This window comes from Oryzias latipes, chromosome 5, assembly GCF_002234675.1.
Source record: "Oryzias latipes chromosome 5, ASM223467v1".
Classification (NCBI taxonomy): Eukaryota; Metazoa; Chordata; class Actinopteri; order Beloniformes; family Adrianichthyidae; genus Oryzias; species Oryzias latipes.
In genome coordinates this window covers 3,871,478-3,888,321 of record NC_019863.2, presented here as the reverse complement: position 1 = coordinate 3,888,321, position 16,844 = coordinate 3,871,478, and the positions used below count along the sequence as shown (strand labels likewise).

The following is a 16,844-nucleotide window of genomic DNA, read 5'->3' as shown; positions in this document are numbered from 1 at the left end:
AGACTCCAGCTCTAATATTTTAAATGTTTGAAAATGTAATTTAAGCACATTTTTATTTAAACCATCAGGACCTGGCCTTATATGTTTTGCATTGTGTACTCTTCCAATAGTGGAACAAATAAAAAACAACAACTAACAGACAGATAAAATAAATGAGCAGATGAGAGCCGTGTATTTAAACTCTCGCGAGATTTGGTTCATAAAATAATTTTACGTACCATTTTACGTTCTTCCGAAAAAGAATATAATTTAAAAACATTTTCTGTTTCCACAGTGAAGTTAACAGGTAAAGGTTGGTGACACCCAGTTTTATATGTTTTTAAGTTTTTGTTTTTTTAGGTTTATTTTATTTTTAAAAATCCTCACAAACTCTGAAGGCTGACACGACACGAGGTAACAAACAACACCGCAATGTTCCTTCCTCTCCTGCTTTTCGCTTCATTCTTCGGTTACTGTTTAGTAAAGAGTTTCCAAACTACATGAAACACATATATAGTCGACAGACAGACTTATGTAAACGGAGAGTTGAGGTTATTTTGAGGCCGTAAACTCCTGATAAAGCTCCAACCAAAACTCCAACTGCCGTTTTGTTAGCTAACAATATTAGCTAACTAAAGGCGCTAAATGAGCATTTTCGGCGCCCAAACTCTTTCAGATGTTCACTTGAATAATCAGTGATTGAAAACCGGCCAAGCGAACACAGAAAGCGTTTATAACTAAAAACAGTTGTTTTTATTTTTAGCGCCGGCTTTACATTTGATGATCTGGAAGCCAAGAAAAGCTTCATTCATTGGGAAGGAAGGCTCCTATCGCGTTAGCCCTCCATTTTTGGCTCTTTGACTTAAGGGAAATTGCTAAGATAATAATTTAGGTAAATACAGTGTTTTTAAGTTTCAGTTTCTTTTCTTTTTTAGGATATTAAGTTTTGTCATATATGTTTAGATTTTAACATGTCGGATAAATGATCAAAACAATGATAAAATGGTTAATTTACTGTAAGCTTTGGGCACATCATCATCATGTAGTGTGGTTGCTGTTCAGAGGCAAAATTCTTTAAGTACGGTATATTATTACATATTTGGATGTATAGAATTTTATTAAAACTTGAATTTACACCAGTCTTGGTTAAAATCAATAGTAAAAGTAGAAAAGAATGAACGGGCACCAAAGTATTTATAATAGAAAATGTATTTCATTTATTATTATTAGGGCTGCACGATATGAGGAAAACTTGCGACATGCGATATGAGGGATTAATATTGCGATAACGATATAATTTGCGGTATATAAACAAATAGCGAAACAACCAAAAACATCACTCCCATTTTATTGCAACAGTTTAAGAATTGTACTCCAAATGACCCTTGTTGACATACGATGGAACATCTAACATAAAAGGGCTCCATCTGATTGGTCAACAACGTTAAAGGCTCTATCCGATTGGTCAAATGCATAAAGGGATTTATTTGATTCGTTAAATAATTTAAGCTGCCATAAGATTGTTTTAGCATATTTAAGGTAACCATTTATTGCATTTTTTGCTGTGTTTTGCGATATGCATATTGCACAGCTTGATCTTGCGATAAAGATAAATTTGCGGTATATTGTGCAGGCCTAATTATTATTATTTTAACTTTCTTTCATATTTTTATTGAAGTAAATCTGCTGCAGCAGGAGGAACTGATTTAACACAGTCTGCGTTTTATTTTGAAAGGATCTTGTATGTGCTCCTGTCAAAAGTAAAAAGTTGTCATCAGTTAAAGAAACACTGTTAGGATGCAATTATTGTAAGTATTTAAGAATTACATGGCTCAATGGACACAAAAACATAACGTATATTCTTCTAAACACTAAAGTTGGTCTTTGCAGCTCTCACTGGGATTTGGTCTGTTAGAAACTGGACTGAACATGGCTCTTTACAGCTTTGGATTGCAGACCCCTGGTTTAGGAGAACATTTCATCTCACTTCCAGCACTATTTCAAAGATTTTGATTACAGTTTATTCTCTCAACCTCTTGAGACCCGAGCTTTTGTCTGCCCCAAGTATCCGAATTAATTATAGTGGTAATTTAGCCCACAATGGGATGTCCACACATGTGGACGCCAGGTCTCAAGAGGGTAAAACCACGCAGTTATTGTGAAGCAAAGGTGGAATGTAACCACTTGCATTTAGTTTTATAAGTAAATTGTATTTTTTTCTGCACTTCTTACTTTTACTTGTGTACATTTTAGATGAGCTTCTATTTAACCACACTGTTTCATCCTGTTATTAATGTTTGTTTGTAACATTTTGACAGTTTATTCCATAGAAACCCAATAAAATCCACATACTGGATCCCCAGAATAGCTGCAGATAATTCATAAAAAGATCATTATTAACATTAGCCATCATAAAAGTTTTTAAAAGTTATTGACTTAATCCTTAATTTGCATTGTATTATGTTTTATTAAATCTTTAACCTTTAGTAATTTTGATTCACAGAATAAAATCCTGGTGGGTATGAATTATTCTTATGGCTTGTTTTTGTCACATGCATAGTAGGCTGTAGCTGAGTATACAGCTCAGCTTTGACCTTAAAACCACAATCTCTATTTATTGTTTACGTGAACATTTATTCAGATTACTGTGTTTTAATTCTACTACTTTTCCTTTGAAGTATCACTACATCTACTTTAGTTATGTATTTAGATGGTTTCCTCTGTAGATGTGTTGAGCTGCAAAGCAGGAACTCAAAAGAAAAGGCGTAAAATGAACAAAAACAAGACTGAAAAATCTGACAGAACATGGAGAAATGAGAAGTTTATTTAGGAAGTTAACATGTGCAGTTTGAGATCCGTGTTATGCCCACAAACAGCTGTTACAGACTGATTAAATGATTCCTGTTGTCCTCTGTGTGTTGGAGCTCAGAGATGGACAGGGACAGGAAGAAGGTGTCATTTCAGTGGTTACACGGTGCAGCCGCCACACCCTCACGCCCCCAGAGAAAAGGTTCTGGCTCAAAGAAACCGTCTCCATGGAAAATACAGAAAAAGGAAGGGTCAAGTATTTTGCGTCAAAGCGACTCTCCTGGATCTGAAAGTTTTGGAGCTCTGAGTCTGGACACTCCTAAAAGGAAAGCAGAAGTCCTCCATGAAAGTGAAGAATCTCTAGACAAAATCAGGCAGAAGCTCTTCAGGGATGATTCCCAAATATTCACAGCGTCAGAGGTCACTTTTCACTATTTTATTTTTATTTCAGTTTGAGTTCATTTCAGCTTTGGGAATTTTTTTTCCTGGTGCATGAATCAATTACTGATTTCTTCATGCTGTTCCACAGGATATGAATGTATCTCCCAAAGAGCTTCAACCCCCAGAGATCCAGCAAGTGTCGACAACGCCATCTCATTCTTTTATTTTGAAGAAGAAAGAAAGGACACCTGAGGAGGGATCCAAGGCTATCTGCAGGAAGGCACTGATTGCAGCCCTTGGCAACACAGCATCAGAGCTCAGCACTGCTACCATCCCCAGGGGGGAGGCAAAAGCTGAGCCTTCCCCTCTTACCCCCTCCACCGGTGAGGCTGAGGTGCTCAGGTTAACCTTTGCACAGAGAGAGATTGTGGATAGTGGCTGCATCTCAAGCAGATCTGATGAGGAGTTTGGAGGCCCCCACACAGAGGACAAGCGCTCCCCCCTCAGAGAAACCCAAAGTTACACCTCAGAGCCAAAGGCAGATACTAGAGTAAGTCCTAAACTCATGTTTTCTCTACCTTTTTTAGTGTTGATAGTCGTAAATGTACTTTAGACAATTGAAAAATATTTTTATCCTTTTACATTATCCTAGTTTTTCTCTATATAGCGTTCCCTCGCTGTATCGCAGTTCACTTTTCAGTCTCACTGTTTTCGTGGATTTTCTTCAGTTCAGTTTTGCGTGCCTTTTTTTCAGTGTTCTGTGTCCTGATTGGCTGTGGAGCACTGTCAATTATTCTCCTGTTCAAACAGCCAGTGACATAAATCTTCAATCACAATCAGATCTTTGTTTTCATTTCATAATGCTGGACTTAATTTTTTAATGAAAGTTTGAACTTTCAGAGTTTAAATTTCCACTCTGATCATCTTTTGATCTGGTGTCAAAGTGTTCCTTGTGGTCTTTTAACTCTGATAATGCCGTTTTTACCCAAATTTAAAAAAACCTGAGTCTTTTTCTGGGACATGGCTTCTGCAGAGCAGCAGGACTTCATTAGAAATTCACCTCTGAGTTGTTGGTACGACTGTTGGTGCAAAGTAAGCCTGCACTATATGAGGAAAACTTGTGATTTGTGATATCAGTGATCAACATTACAATGGTGATATAACTTGTGATACGTGAAGGAATAGCAAAATAACTAAATACATCATTTTCATTTCACTGCAACACTTTAATTTAAATAAGAGTCAACATACGGTGCTCAGCATGAAACGAGTACACCCCCTCTAATAAATACTAATTTAATCATTAGCTCAATGAACAAAAGAAACATTTTTAAACTTTCCACAAGGTTGAGTTTTATTGAACACTTATTTAACTCCATAACATGAAATTAAGGTTAATGATCTAACTTGGATCACATAATCTTCAGTTGCAAGTGCAAAATTGGTTGGAGCAAAAATGAATACACCCTGCAACAAAAACTACTACATCTAGTATTTTGTGTGAGCACCGTGATTTTTAAGGACAGAACCAAGTCTTCTAGGCCTGGAATGAACAAGCTGGTGACGTATTACAACATCTATCTTTGTCCATTCTTCAAGAAGAACCTCTTTCAGAGCCTGGATCCTGGATGGAGAGTGATGCTCAACTTGTTCTTCAGAATTCCCCTCAGGTGTGCGATTGGGTTCAGATCAGGAGACAAACTTTGCCATTCGATCACTTTCAGCCTGTTCTTCTTCAGAAATGCAACAGTAGCTTTAGAAGTGGGTTTTGAATCATTGTCATGTTGGAAAAGTGCTCGACAACCAAGTGCATGAAGTGATGGCAGCATCTTCTCCTTCAGTATAGAGCAGTACATTGTTGAGGTTTTTATTTTTTTATTTTATTTTTTAACTTGTCCTGTCCAACAGCTGGGCAGGCAGATGAAAGCTGGAAATGCAGCCCCCCCATATCAGCAGCACTCATGCGGCCCCACATAAGGACACTGCCACCACCGTGTTTCACTGTAGGCACCATGCATTTTTCTTTGACATCCTCACCTTTGCTACACCATACAATTTTAAAACCATGTGTTCCAAACACGGTGATCTTTGTCTCGTCGCTCCAGAGTATTGAGTCCCTATAGTCTTCATCTTTTTCAGCATGGGGTCTAGCAAATTCTAGATGTGCTTTTTTGTGCATGGGTTTTAGGAGAGGCTTCCTTCCTGGATGATAACCATGCAGCCATTCCTCTGCAGTGTGGTGTCACAGGAAACAATCGCTCCAGTTTGGCGTTCTACTGCTTGAACTAACTGCAGTGAACTTGCACGGCGATTTTCTTCATCGCTTCTCATCGGAAGATGCGCCTGTTGGGATGTTGGCTTATGTGGACGCTTGGATGGAGATGGAGATGGTTGCACTTCCATCTTTCATACATTTTTGGATCACTTTTGCTATATGTTGACTGATGTGTAAAGCTTTGCTGGTCTTCTTGTAGCTCTCACCTTTTTTGTGCAAAGAAATGATTTTGTGACATTTCTTTTCCATGGGGAGCCATTGCTGACAGCATGAAATGGGAGGGGCTTTTCTTTGTTAAGAAATGCCCTTTTCTAGTCACCCGTGTGCTGAACACCTCTTAAATTAATCATTAGACTCACCTGTGGTTGAATGCCTGTTCATTAGAATTTTGTAGTCTTGAGTTTTTCCTAAGACCATGACTGGGTTGCAGGGCTCCAGACTAACTTTTTTTCACTAGGAGCACAGTGGCCCCCAACTGAAAGTTTTAGGGGCACAACCAGAAAATTTAGGGGCGCATACCGTAAATCAACATGCTAACCAAATCTACTAATTTCCACTGTATTACTAATAAATACTTTAATAATAGATGCAGAAATTACAATGTGCTGTTTCTAATTCAGTGTCACATTTTATTCTGCCCTTTTGAAGATGCAACAAGAAGGTAAACTGACAGCACCATCGCTGTCATGACAGTACAAATAGTAAAGAAAACGGATGGAAATTTATCTTGGTGACACCAAATAGGTGCAGCCAAGATGCACAATAAGTGTGTTTGAGATCACCCAGGTGAACGTAACGCTGCACAGATCAGCTGGTGTGTGACATATATTTTTGTTTTTGCTCCAACATCAACTGTCAATCATCACAAAAATATCGCGAGAAAGGGGTGGGAGCAAGGGTCAAACCTACCCGAACACAGCTGGAAACTGAACTGACTGAAAGCTGCCCTACAGACTACAAAACAATGCATTATGGGACATGTGTCCTGATGGTTTGTGTAGTGGAGTGATTAATAAAAATAATTTAAAATACCAATTCATTAAAAAAGGCTACATACATCACAAAACATTGAAATAATCAAAAAATATATAATAACACAGATCACACTAAGGGGGAGAAGAATATTAAAACTAAATTAATTAATTAATTAAGGACAACTCCAATTTCCTGTTCTCCTTCAGTCTTGCTGCAGATTCGCTTTCATCTCACAGCCCCCCCGCCTGGTCTCCCCAACGATCCAGGCGAGGTGCCGGTTCATCTCAAACACGTCTATCGTTGCATTTTCCCCACGTATTTTCAGTGAGTCTAAAACTAATGTTGTTTTTGCTCGAGCGTGTTTAAAGTTCAAGCCCCGTTAGCTGTCACGCATGTAAGTGTGGGACATTTATTCTCCTCAGCTGACCCGACTCCCGCGGGAGCGGTGTGCTGCCGTAACAGCCGTCCATAACCGTTTGATCCGCCGCCGTAACCAAAACCTAAACCTTCCTCCGGTTCTGTGCGGCCCAGAGAAAAGTTCAGCACGGGCTGCATGTATGTAGAAAATTACGAGCAAATAAATGTGTTCTAAAGGAAAGTAAGGAACTCCTTAATGTGGTCCGGGGAGGGAGCTGTCAGGTTTCCTGCTTTCAAACCCGGTCATTGCCACGCCCCCAAGAGTCATTTACCCCACTGTGATTGGTTGGTCATCTCCGTGCACGACAATGAAAGTGTCATTCATACAAACTGGCGGGCTGCAGTAACATTAAACCTTCATATTAAGGCGGGGACCGCAAAATATCATCTTGAGGGCCGCAAATAGCCTGCGGGCCGCGAGTTTGAGACCCCTGCTGTACACTCTGGCACTGGTACACTAGCCGCAGGTCGGAAGAACGAATTAATAGTTCACTTACTCATAGTTCAGACGCACATATCAGGTTGTTATATTTGTCTCCGTTTCCTTCCCACAGATGTTTACGCGCACTCGATTATCTCTAGGCCCCTCCCCCTCCACGCATTTTAGCCACTGGCTTTCCCTATTCTTCTCATACGCAGTGGCCGCCTCACAGACAGGCATCACGTGAGAGTGTACGTGCTCGCGTTTCATGAGTATGTGCGCGAGTGTGTGTGTCTGCCTGCGTGCGTGTGCGCTCGCGTCTCATTGATTATTTCATAGATCATTGACATGCCCCTTCCACGTTCCAACAGTTAAATTTAAACAAGAGTCAACATGACTCAAATTAAACTCCAAATGTATGAAGGTAATAATGTTCCAAAATGGACGAGCTTGTAGATTTGATATGAGAACTTTGAAAACAGAATGTGAAAACTTGTGCACCAAAAATCTGCATCTGTGTGTAATATCTTCTGCAGTAAAGTCTGACAAACAAAATCAGAACTGACAAATTCCCATTTGCATGTGTTCATTAAGAGTTATAACCTCAAATCTGTGATTACATCTGCTCAAATGTGCCTCTGCATGTGGTGGGGCAAATTACGAGTGCGCTACAACTACGGTCTGACTTCTGACACATTCCTTGCGACAAACTTGTGTCAAAACTGATCTACTACGACAAAGATTGACATAAATTCCCTTTGTTTATTTTTAAGAATTTTTTAAAATTTAAATATGGATCATATTTGCTCAAAAATACTCAATAAAGATACTGAAGCTAAAGTAATTTTCTGACTATCTTTGTTGTAGTAAGACAATAGGGTCATGATTAGTCAGTACAGAAAGTTTGGTTACATTAGCTTTAGTATCTTTAGAACTATTGAGCACCTCTTATGAATCATATCTCTTAAAATGTGAAAAACTATATAAAATATATTGAAAATGTAATTTCTCACAAAATATTGATTGAAGCATGAATATGCTGACAAGTCTTCATTACCAGCTCATATAAATGTAGACATTTATTCATTTTTGAGAGATTGGTTTTTAACAGAATGTTTTCACGGAGGTTGCACTTTGTTGACGGTCCCTTGGCAGCCGTCTCGCTGCTGCAGTGTCTGCATGTACAGCTCGACTTCTCATCAAGGTGCAGAAAAAACAATCTGTTTCTTTAGAAATGCATTTGTAGTTCACTCTCTGTGTTAACACAAAATATTTGAGATTTGAGAATTTGTCAGTTCTGATTTTGTTTGTCAAACTTTACAGTAGAGTTTTACGCACAGATGCAGATTTTTGGTGCGCAAGTTTTCACTCTATTTTAGAAGTTCTTACAACAAATCTACAGCTCGTCTATTTAGACCCATTTTTACCTCAATACAAATGACCCTTGTCGACAAAGGAGGGGAGCATCTGACATAAAAGCGCTCCGTCCGATTGGTAAATTCCTTTATGCATTGGTCTAATGCATAAAGGAATTTATTTGATTCGTTAAATACTTCAAGCTGCCATAAGATTGTTTTAGCAAATTTGAGCTAACCATTTATTGCAATTTTTGATGACTTTTGCGATATGTGTATTGCACAGTTTTGATATCGCAATGACGATAAATTTGCGATTTATTGTGTAGGCATAGTACAGAGTAAGCCCTCTTCCTTTTCCCATCATTCATTTGTTTACATGCTCCTGCTAGCTCACACCCCCAGCCGTGCAACAGAAATGGTGAGCAATGTTGGAGCTATCCAGCCGCACAGTTCTGATCCAGATTTTAGCTCAGATGAGGAAAACAAAGACGTACATGGATCTATTTGTCTGCAAATGGATGATCAGAATGCAGCTGCAGACAAGCTTTTTCAAAGTGCATTTTCTCGTCTGCTCCTGATTCACAACGATTTAAACAAAGAAATGCTCAGAAATGACATTTTAAGCTTAATTTTCTTTGTGTCCTCCATCATCAGAAAAATGCCACAAGAACATGTTAAAAACACAATCACGATTTTCATCTGAGTGCATCTTCAAACAAGAGTGAAAGTGTATAAAGTGTGTCGTTAAGGGTTTTGTAGCCTTAAAACTTCTACTGTCCTACTTCAAATGAGTGAACACTGCGATGAAATGTGATAACTGGTCATTGTTTTTTCTCCTTTCTTCCCTATTTTTTTTGTTAATCAGGACTTTGTGTTTGTGAACATTATCCCCCAAGGCAAGATAAATGACGGCGAACAGGGTCAAGATTCTGCTGTTTGTCTACTGGAGTTTTCTCCAGAACCACCACCTGATCTTACTGCCGACCTGCAGAGTCCACTCGACCAGACCTCTTTAGTGAACTCCCCAGGAGAAGACGCTGGGACATTCCACACTCCTGAGGGTGCAGGGACGGCGTCCTCTCAGGGGAAATGTTTCGCCGCGTTTAGAGAGTCCCACCAGTCAAACGTTGGTGGTTTCACAGCCGGCTCTCATAGTTTCCAGTCATTTTCCGAACCCCCTGGGTTTGATCCTTTTGCTCTGCCTCTACAGTCAGCTTCCACCCCCTCTATGAACTTTGCAGCTCGACACAGACGCAGTGACTGTGGCCCCTCTGTGCGTTCCCCTCCTTGTCCCTTAAGTCCCAATCTGTCTCATCCCAGAAGGCTGTCCCTGGGGTCCGATCGTTTGTGGACTGGCTCCATTCGGGGCAGTCAGGGGACATTCATAGACACTCACTGCCATCTGGACATGCTCTACGGAAAACTCGGCTTCAGGGGGACCTTCAGCAGCTTTCGGAAAAGATACAGAAACAGCTTCGCTCCACAGTTTGGAGGTTGTATCGCAGACTTCTGCAACCCAGCCGTCATGGTGAAGGAGGCCCTGTGGGAGCATTTGCTGGCGGAAGACATGGTTTGGGGGGCGTTTGGGTGTCACCCCCATTTTGCCCAAAGCTACTCCAATTTTCAGGAAAACAGTATACTGACGGCGATGAAGCATCCAAAAGCCGTGGCGTTTGGAGAGATGGGGCTGGACTATTCCCACAAAAACTCAACTGATGTCACACAGCAAAAAAAGGTGAGATCCTGGTCATCAAGACGTTTGTGGGACACAAATACTCTCAAATAAATTTGTCCTTGAATTAAGGCTTTCTAAAAAAAAAAACAAGTCATTGGTTTTATTTTGTTACCCTAAAAATGTTTAGCTCTGTGTAATTGATGTAATCCAATACTCTAAGAGTTTTATTTTTGATTTATCACAGGAAAAGATTAAAAAATAAAAACAGAATCTGGCCTGACTCGTTTAAAATCTACTTTTCAGCAGGTTCCTGCTCTGTAGTCCATTAAGACTCAGACATGCACCTCAAATAACACGACAAGACAGGCAGTGTGTGTCTGTGAATGTCTCCTGTTTAGTCAGCATCAAAAAAATAATTTCTACAGATGGTTGTGAGAAGCAGTTGAAGCCACACAGTGAGTCTGCCGGCGTGATTTGTGTTGCTGTGCCTCTCTGTGAAGGTGTTTGAGCGTCAGCTGCGTTTGGCCGTGGCCATGCAGAAGCCTGTCGTGATCCACTGCAGGGATGCAGATGCTGACCTGCTGGAGATCATGAAGAAGTGTGTTCCTCGGGACTACAAGATTCACAGGTGCCTTGAAATGAAGTGTGCTTCATTCTGTGTTCATTGCTTCACATTTTTTCAGGACGTTGCTCCTATGCTGCACTATTGCTACTAACGTTTTTAGTTTTTTAGCTGAGCTTTTAGATTATTCAATTGGATTTAGCATCTGATGTTTGACTCGGAAGGAAAAAATCAATCCTCGCTGTGACAAAATCTCCAAGTAATTTGATAACAACATAATTTGACTTAATACTTGGAGCTGAGTATTGAGTTAGACACTTTTAAAGTACTGACTGAATTGCTTAGGTGCTATAATAGAGAATTGAAAGACTCATTTTTATTCAACACAAAGGTTAATACCAAAGAATATAACTGTCACTGTCAGTGGGTCGGTTATTCAGGAGAGGTTCAGCAGCAACGAGTCAACTTTAGTAAAACTGTTGTGTTGACATTTTGTCTGTTGTGTGCTTATTTCTTTGTTTTTGTTAGTGAAGTAAGCCATTGGGAACAGTTCACGCTTTGAAAACTAAAGCCAAAGATTTGAGCATAATGTGTCATTTTGTTAAAAAATAAAAACTTTAAGCAGGAATTATTCAGGACACAGCTTATATGCATTAATATAAACTATTTGAAACAATACTCAGATTTGTTTCTTCTAGTTTGTGTAGAGTAAATCACTGACAGGAGAGGTTTGAATGAATGAAAGCGTCTGATCTCGGATTGTTTTTAGCTCTTTTTCATGTCCGGTCACATGAACAATAATGTTATGGTCTATTTAAGCCTCATAAAAACATTGAATTCTGTTAGAATATTAGAAATTTAAAAATAGGCAGTAAAGTGTTCTTGTGTGTAAAAACAATATAATCCAGTCCCTCCGGGATCTTTCAGACATTTCTTTGATTGTTTCCACAGCAAAAGCCTGAAGTTGTCAGTTTTTAAAAAGTTTTCATCAAAGTTTCAAATATTTTCAACTATAGGCTGTTGGAAAACGTGCCTGTCATAAAGCAGTTGTTTGTTTCACGGTATGTTGAAGTGTAATTGTATCTTAGTCTACAGAGAATGCTCAGCAAGGATGGGATTTTTAAATAAACAATGAGGGCGCCGCCCATTTCATGACGTCAACCTAGAGGCAGCGCGTCTGCGTTTCACCCACGAAAACAATCAACATGGGTGTGAATATTGTACAGATAAAATGAAGGCGTTTAGCTGGCGGCACACAATCTTCCTGGAAGCTTTTTCTCACTTTGTGACATCACAATGTGATGTTTTCGTGGATTGGGAGGGGCTGGTGCTTCGGAGAACAGGTTTTTAGAGGAACACTCAGAAATGTGTGAATGGATGAAATGCTTTGGGGTTGGTTTTTGTCAGGAATGATTATAATACACTTAAATGCACTTTAAATCTCCAAAAAGTCGATTTTGCGTGCTACTCGTTAATGAATGAAGTCGCTAGTTAAACTGTACCCACAGCTCTCAAGTGAGTTGGGTCAAAGATGGGTGGTGATCCACTTCTCAAAGACACTGTCTAAAAGCTGTTTCCTGTTTTTCAGACACTGTTTCACCAACAGCTTTCCAGTCATTGAGCCCTTCCTGACCGAGTTCCCAAATTTATATGTGGGCTTTACAGCCTTGATCACCTACAACAAAGCCAAAGAAGTCAGAAACGCCGTCCGCCAGATCCCTTTAAACCGCATTGTGTTGGAGACAGATGCACCGTATTTCCTGCCAAGACAGGTACGTTTGAGCTCAGGTTCAGTTCATGCTATTACTTTGCTATTACAGGGGTTGACATAGCCCAGAAATTTGCACTGGCCCACAGGGCCAGTAGTTTTTGAAACTTACTGGCCCTGCCTGAAAGTTACTGGCCCGACACCGCGCACAGCGGGACCCGCCGCTCCGCAGGTGCTTGCAACTTTAGGGGGGTCTGGGGGCATGCCCCCCCGGAAACTTTTAATATGGTACAATTTGGTGCATTCTGGTGACATCACTTATTTCTACACTTTTCAATGACTGAAAATAGACCATATCAAACTTAAATCTGCTCTAGTCTGTTTCAGATGTTTTGAAGAGAGCACTGCAGTGTATTAGGTAACACTAGTTCAGACGTTTTCATGCTGCTTCTAACGGCAAATATCGCAATAAACCTTAAATGTGTTAAAACAATCTAATGGCAGCTTGAACCATTTAACGAATCAAATAAATCCCTTAATGCATTTGACCAATCGGATGGACGCTTTCACATTGTTGACCAATCAGATGGAGCCCTATTATGTTAGATGTTTGTAACCTATGTCAACGAGGGTCATTTGGAGTATAATTTTTAAACTGGGAATGGTTATTTGGTTATTTTGCTGTTTGTTTATATACCGCAAATTATATCGTTATCGCAATTTTAATCTCTGATATCGCATATCGCGAGTTTTCCTCATATTGTGCAGGTCTAACTGAGATCATTCAGCTAACTAGAAATACTTACTGCTTACAGTGTTGTAAAGAAAAACAAAATTAAGTAGTTTAACATTCTACTGCATTTGAGTCTGAGATTCAGGTATTTGGAGTTGCCTTTGATTCTTTGACATTCAGCTTAAAGCTTAGTGGATACAGTTTCATCTTCAATGCATTCATTAAATATCTTGCTGTCCATAGTACTAATTCCACCCGTCACTCCATCTAACATATTCCTATCTATTCCTGCCATGTCTTCCACATCTCTGACATGCTTCAGTCTCTCTTCAGTGACGGTGTCGGATTTATAATCAAATGTAATAATAACCCACTGGCTTGTGCCTTCGTTGTTGCTGTTTAACATTGTTTTGTATTGAATTGTTACATTCAATAAAGTTTGAAAAAAAAAAGTAGTGAGCGCGTGCCGCGTGGTGCTCGGCAGTGAAAGCCGAGCGCGCGCAGGCGGGAGAGAAGGAGAAGTGATCAAAGGTTTCCCATAGAAACCCTTGAAGTCTGAACACAGGACTAGCAGAAAAACTACATTATGAAGACGAGGTAAATCTACACGTTTTCGCAAAATTTACTTTATTGAAAAAGGTGAAGAATATATAAACCGTTACATATTTTAGTGGCCCGAGCGGACTAGTGAAAAGTAAAGTCTTGTGGTCCGCACTGCTCGAAAAACAGGACCGGGCCAGCGGACAAATGGCTATGTCGAGCCCTGTATTACTTTGCTTACTATTACTAAGCTATCTATGGATTGTTGGAGAACGCACAAAAACCAAAATCCGACGCTTTCAGGGCATCTTGGAGACTTCCTGGAGATTGGAAATTAGTCCTTCCTCATGATGAAGGAAGATGCCTCCTTCTGCTTTAAAGCCCCCCATAACAACTTTTTCTTTAATAAAAACCTTTCCAGTGGTGTTTTAATGACGATTATGAAGTTTTTAACCAAAATCCCACAACCTAAGTGTCTTAAAAGCACATTTCATGTCTATCTGAAGCCTCTGTTTCCAAAGTCTGCTCTACATGGGCGTGGCCGTTGATGCTGGGCTGAGTAGCCCTGCCCTTGACCCCCCCCCCCCCCTTCTGATGATGAGTGAAGAGCTTGACACCGGGCGGCTGCTCCATTGTTAGCATTTGTTAACCACATGCTAATAGGCACTTCTTGTACTTTGAGTTGTGTAGTAGCTCTGTCTCAGGCTAACTAAAGTGAACATGTATAAAGTATGTACCTAATAGTGATTTTCACATGAGACAAACTTACAGCACAAAAAAACGCGCTGCACTGTCTAACCTTGTTCTTTATGGCCGTTCGTTAACGTTTTAATCCGTTACATCCGCCGCTTTTTATTTTCAATTGAAGCCTCTAAAAAATGAAAGTCCCGCCCCGCTGCCTCGCCAGATTTGACCTGCAAATTTCGGCCAATCAGATCAACCAGAAAGGTTACCGCCCCCAAGTGACAAACATCCCCTGAACGTTGCTCGCAAACCCAGCGAGCGCACAGGAGCGCCGCTCCGGTAGGATTGCAGGCGCGCAGTTGTAAAATGTGGGTTAGCATTGCGCCTTTGCAGTTGTGAGGTTCCTCACTCAGTTCCTGAATATACTCGCTCAGTTATCTTTGCGCTCGTTCAATTAATGTTAGCCATGAAACGCCATAAAACTTTCTTTTTATTTTGGTTAAAACGGCATAATCATAAGACCACGGGGAAAATATTGTTGCAGTGGGACTTCAATGGAATCTTGAAATGTTTGCTGTGTCTGCTCCTTGATAAGGACTATAGTCTCTGCTTAGCTGTGTGCCGACTTCAGTTTTCGGTGTTCCTCCCCATAAACGGACCGTTTTCCTTTTCGTTTGAACAGGTTGGGAAGAACGTCTGTCGGTTTTCACATCCTGGAATGGGTCTCCACATCCTGGAGGAGCTGAGTTGGCTGAAGAGAGAGGACATGGCCACGGTCCTCAGCACCATTCGAAAGAACACCACAGAGCTTTACGGCATCTAATCTGTGGGGACACCACGTCAAATCTGTCTCAAGTCATGGACTGCACCTGTGTTTTCTTTGTGGCTCAAACCTCAAATGCTCTTGTTTTTTTTAATACTTTATCTACAGGTGGAGGAAGGTCGAGGACAGGTTTTAGCCTAAAAGGCAAATAAATGATCAGTAGTAAAAGTTAAAGACAAAGGTTCTCCTTGATTAAGACGCTTTGGTTTAATTCACGTTTTAAGTTCCTGTGAATAGACGTTGGAACTGTTTGAGGTTTGTCACGGTTGTGTTCATCGGTTCCAACCTCTAAAGTGTCTTAAAAACATCAACTCTGTCAAAGTTTGGTTAGATTCAGTGAAGGATTATTAAAGCCTGTTTTCCATAAACTGTCTCAGTGATGTTTTGTTGAAACGGTGAGGAATGGAAACACAAGTGCTGGTGGAAGCTTTGGAAAAGAGTTTGCACCCAGCAGGAAGGGGCTGAGAGACGGTTCTTCCTTTCTTTTTGGTCCCTGAAGGGCTCTTGATTTTATAAAGAGCCGTCTGTCGAGCTGCTTTCAGCTTGGAGGAGGTGAGTGGATGGATGCTACAGACCAGAGAACGTTAAAATGACCTTTTCATGGTCAGATTAGACTTCTATAAAGGCGTTGAGTATCAGTGTGAGCGTTGGAGTGGCATCTGCTTTGTGTAACCTGGTGGAGAGTTCTGTGAAATCGCATTGCTCAGCAATTATGGGTCTGAATTATATTTAGAGATCGAACGTCAGTTAAGTCTTCTGTGAAGCGCTTAAGATGGAATTTATGTAGAACATGAATCACAGGCCCTCAGCAAGTGTGTGTTTTCCTTTTAAGACTGAAATCACACCATTCAATTCAAGGTGTCATTCATAGTAATGTAACCACACTCGGTGGGTAAAGGTGTAACCCTAAACAGATGCAGCGTTTGATGTTACTTCATTTCCAAAACACTGTTTCTGTTATTTCCATGTCCAGGATGGACGTTTGGTTTGGGTCGATTACTCACCCAAAGCAAAGTCTAAATGATGCATTTCAGAAAAGCTCTGCTTATTTTGTTGAGAAAAAATATCTTAATATTTTGTAGGATTTTATTTGCATTAAGGATTTGTCTCTCATTCAATGTGATGATGATTTGAATGCATAGAACTTTCGGATGTTCAATAGTTTTATCTTCCCCAGCAGGCTCAGGGTTTGCCAGAGTATCTTCCTCTTCCATCATTGTGTTGGACCGAGCAGAATAAGGCAAGGACAGCAAGAATTGTATCAAAAATAGTTCAATTTATGTTTTTTTTTTCAAATGTCCAGATGAACAAAATGGGAAAGGAATTTAACAAAAAAAACATGAAGCTTTAAATTGTATTTAATTGGTTACATTGGCTCGTGTAACCAATAAAATAACAGTTTGTTAGACTAGGGATAAAATACAGCAAAAAACAAAATGTCTGTCTTGTCAGGGTTCTGACTTTTCCCTAACAAATAGAAGAACCACACAGGAGATGAGAATTTT

The 16,844-nt window shown here is 40.1% G+C and overlaps 1 protein-coding gene across 7 annotated transcripts; it reads left to right on the top strand.

Annotated features, from left to right (window-relative positions):
• Positions 1-15,707, top strand: tatdn2 (TatD DNase domain containing 2). Of its 7 annotated transcripts, none has more exons than XM_011474664.3 (7): positions 1-286; positions 2,904-3,207; positions 3,317-3,718; positions 9,480-10,349; positions 10,790-10,917; positions 12,440-12,623; positions 15,199-15,707. In XM_011474664.3, exons 2-7 carry the CDS (start codon positions 2,911-2,913, stop codon positions 15,337-15,339), a joined length of 2,022 nt encoding a protein of 673 aa, XP_011472966.1. In that variant the 5' UTR covers positions 1-286; positions 2,904-2,910; the 3' UTR covers positions 15,340-15,707. The 7 variants fall into 7 exon arrangements, with proteins under 7 accessions (XP_011472966.1, XP_020558697.1, XP_020558696.1 ...); XM_020703038.2 differs by having other exon boundaries at positions 1-292; XM_020703037.2 differs by having other exon boundaries at positions 2-286; positions 2,909-3,207.
• The last annotated feature ends 1,137 nt before the right edge of the window (positions 15,708-16,844 follow it).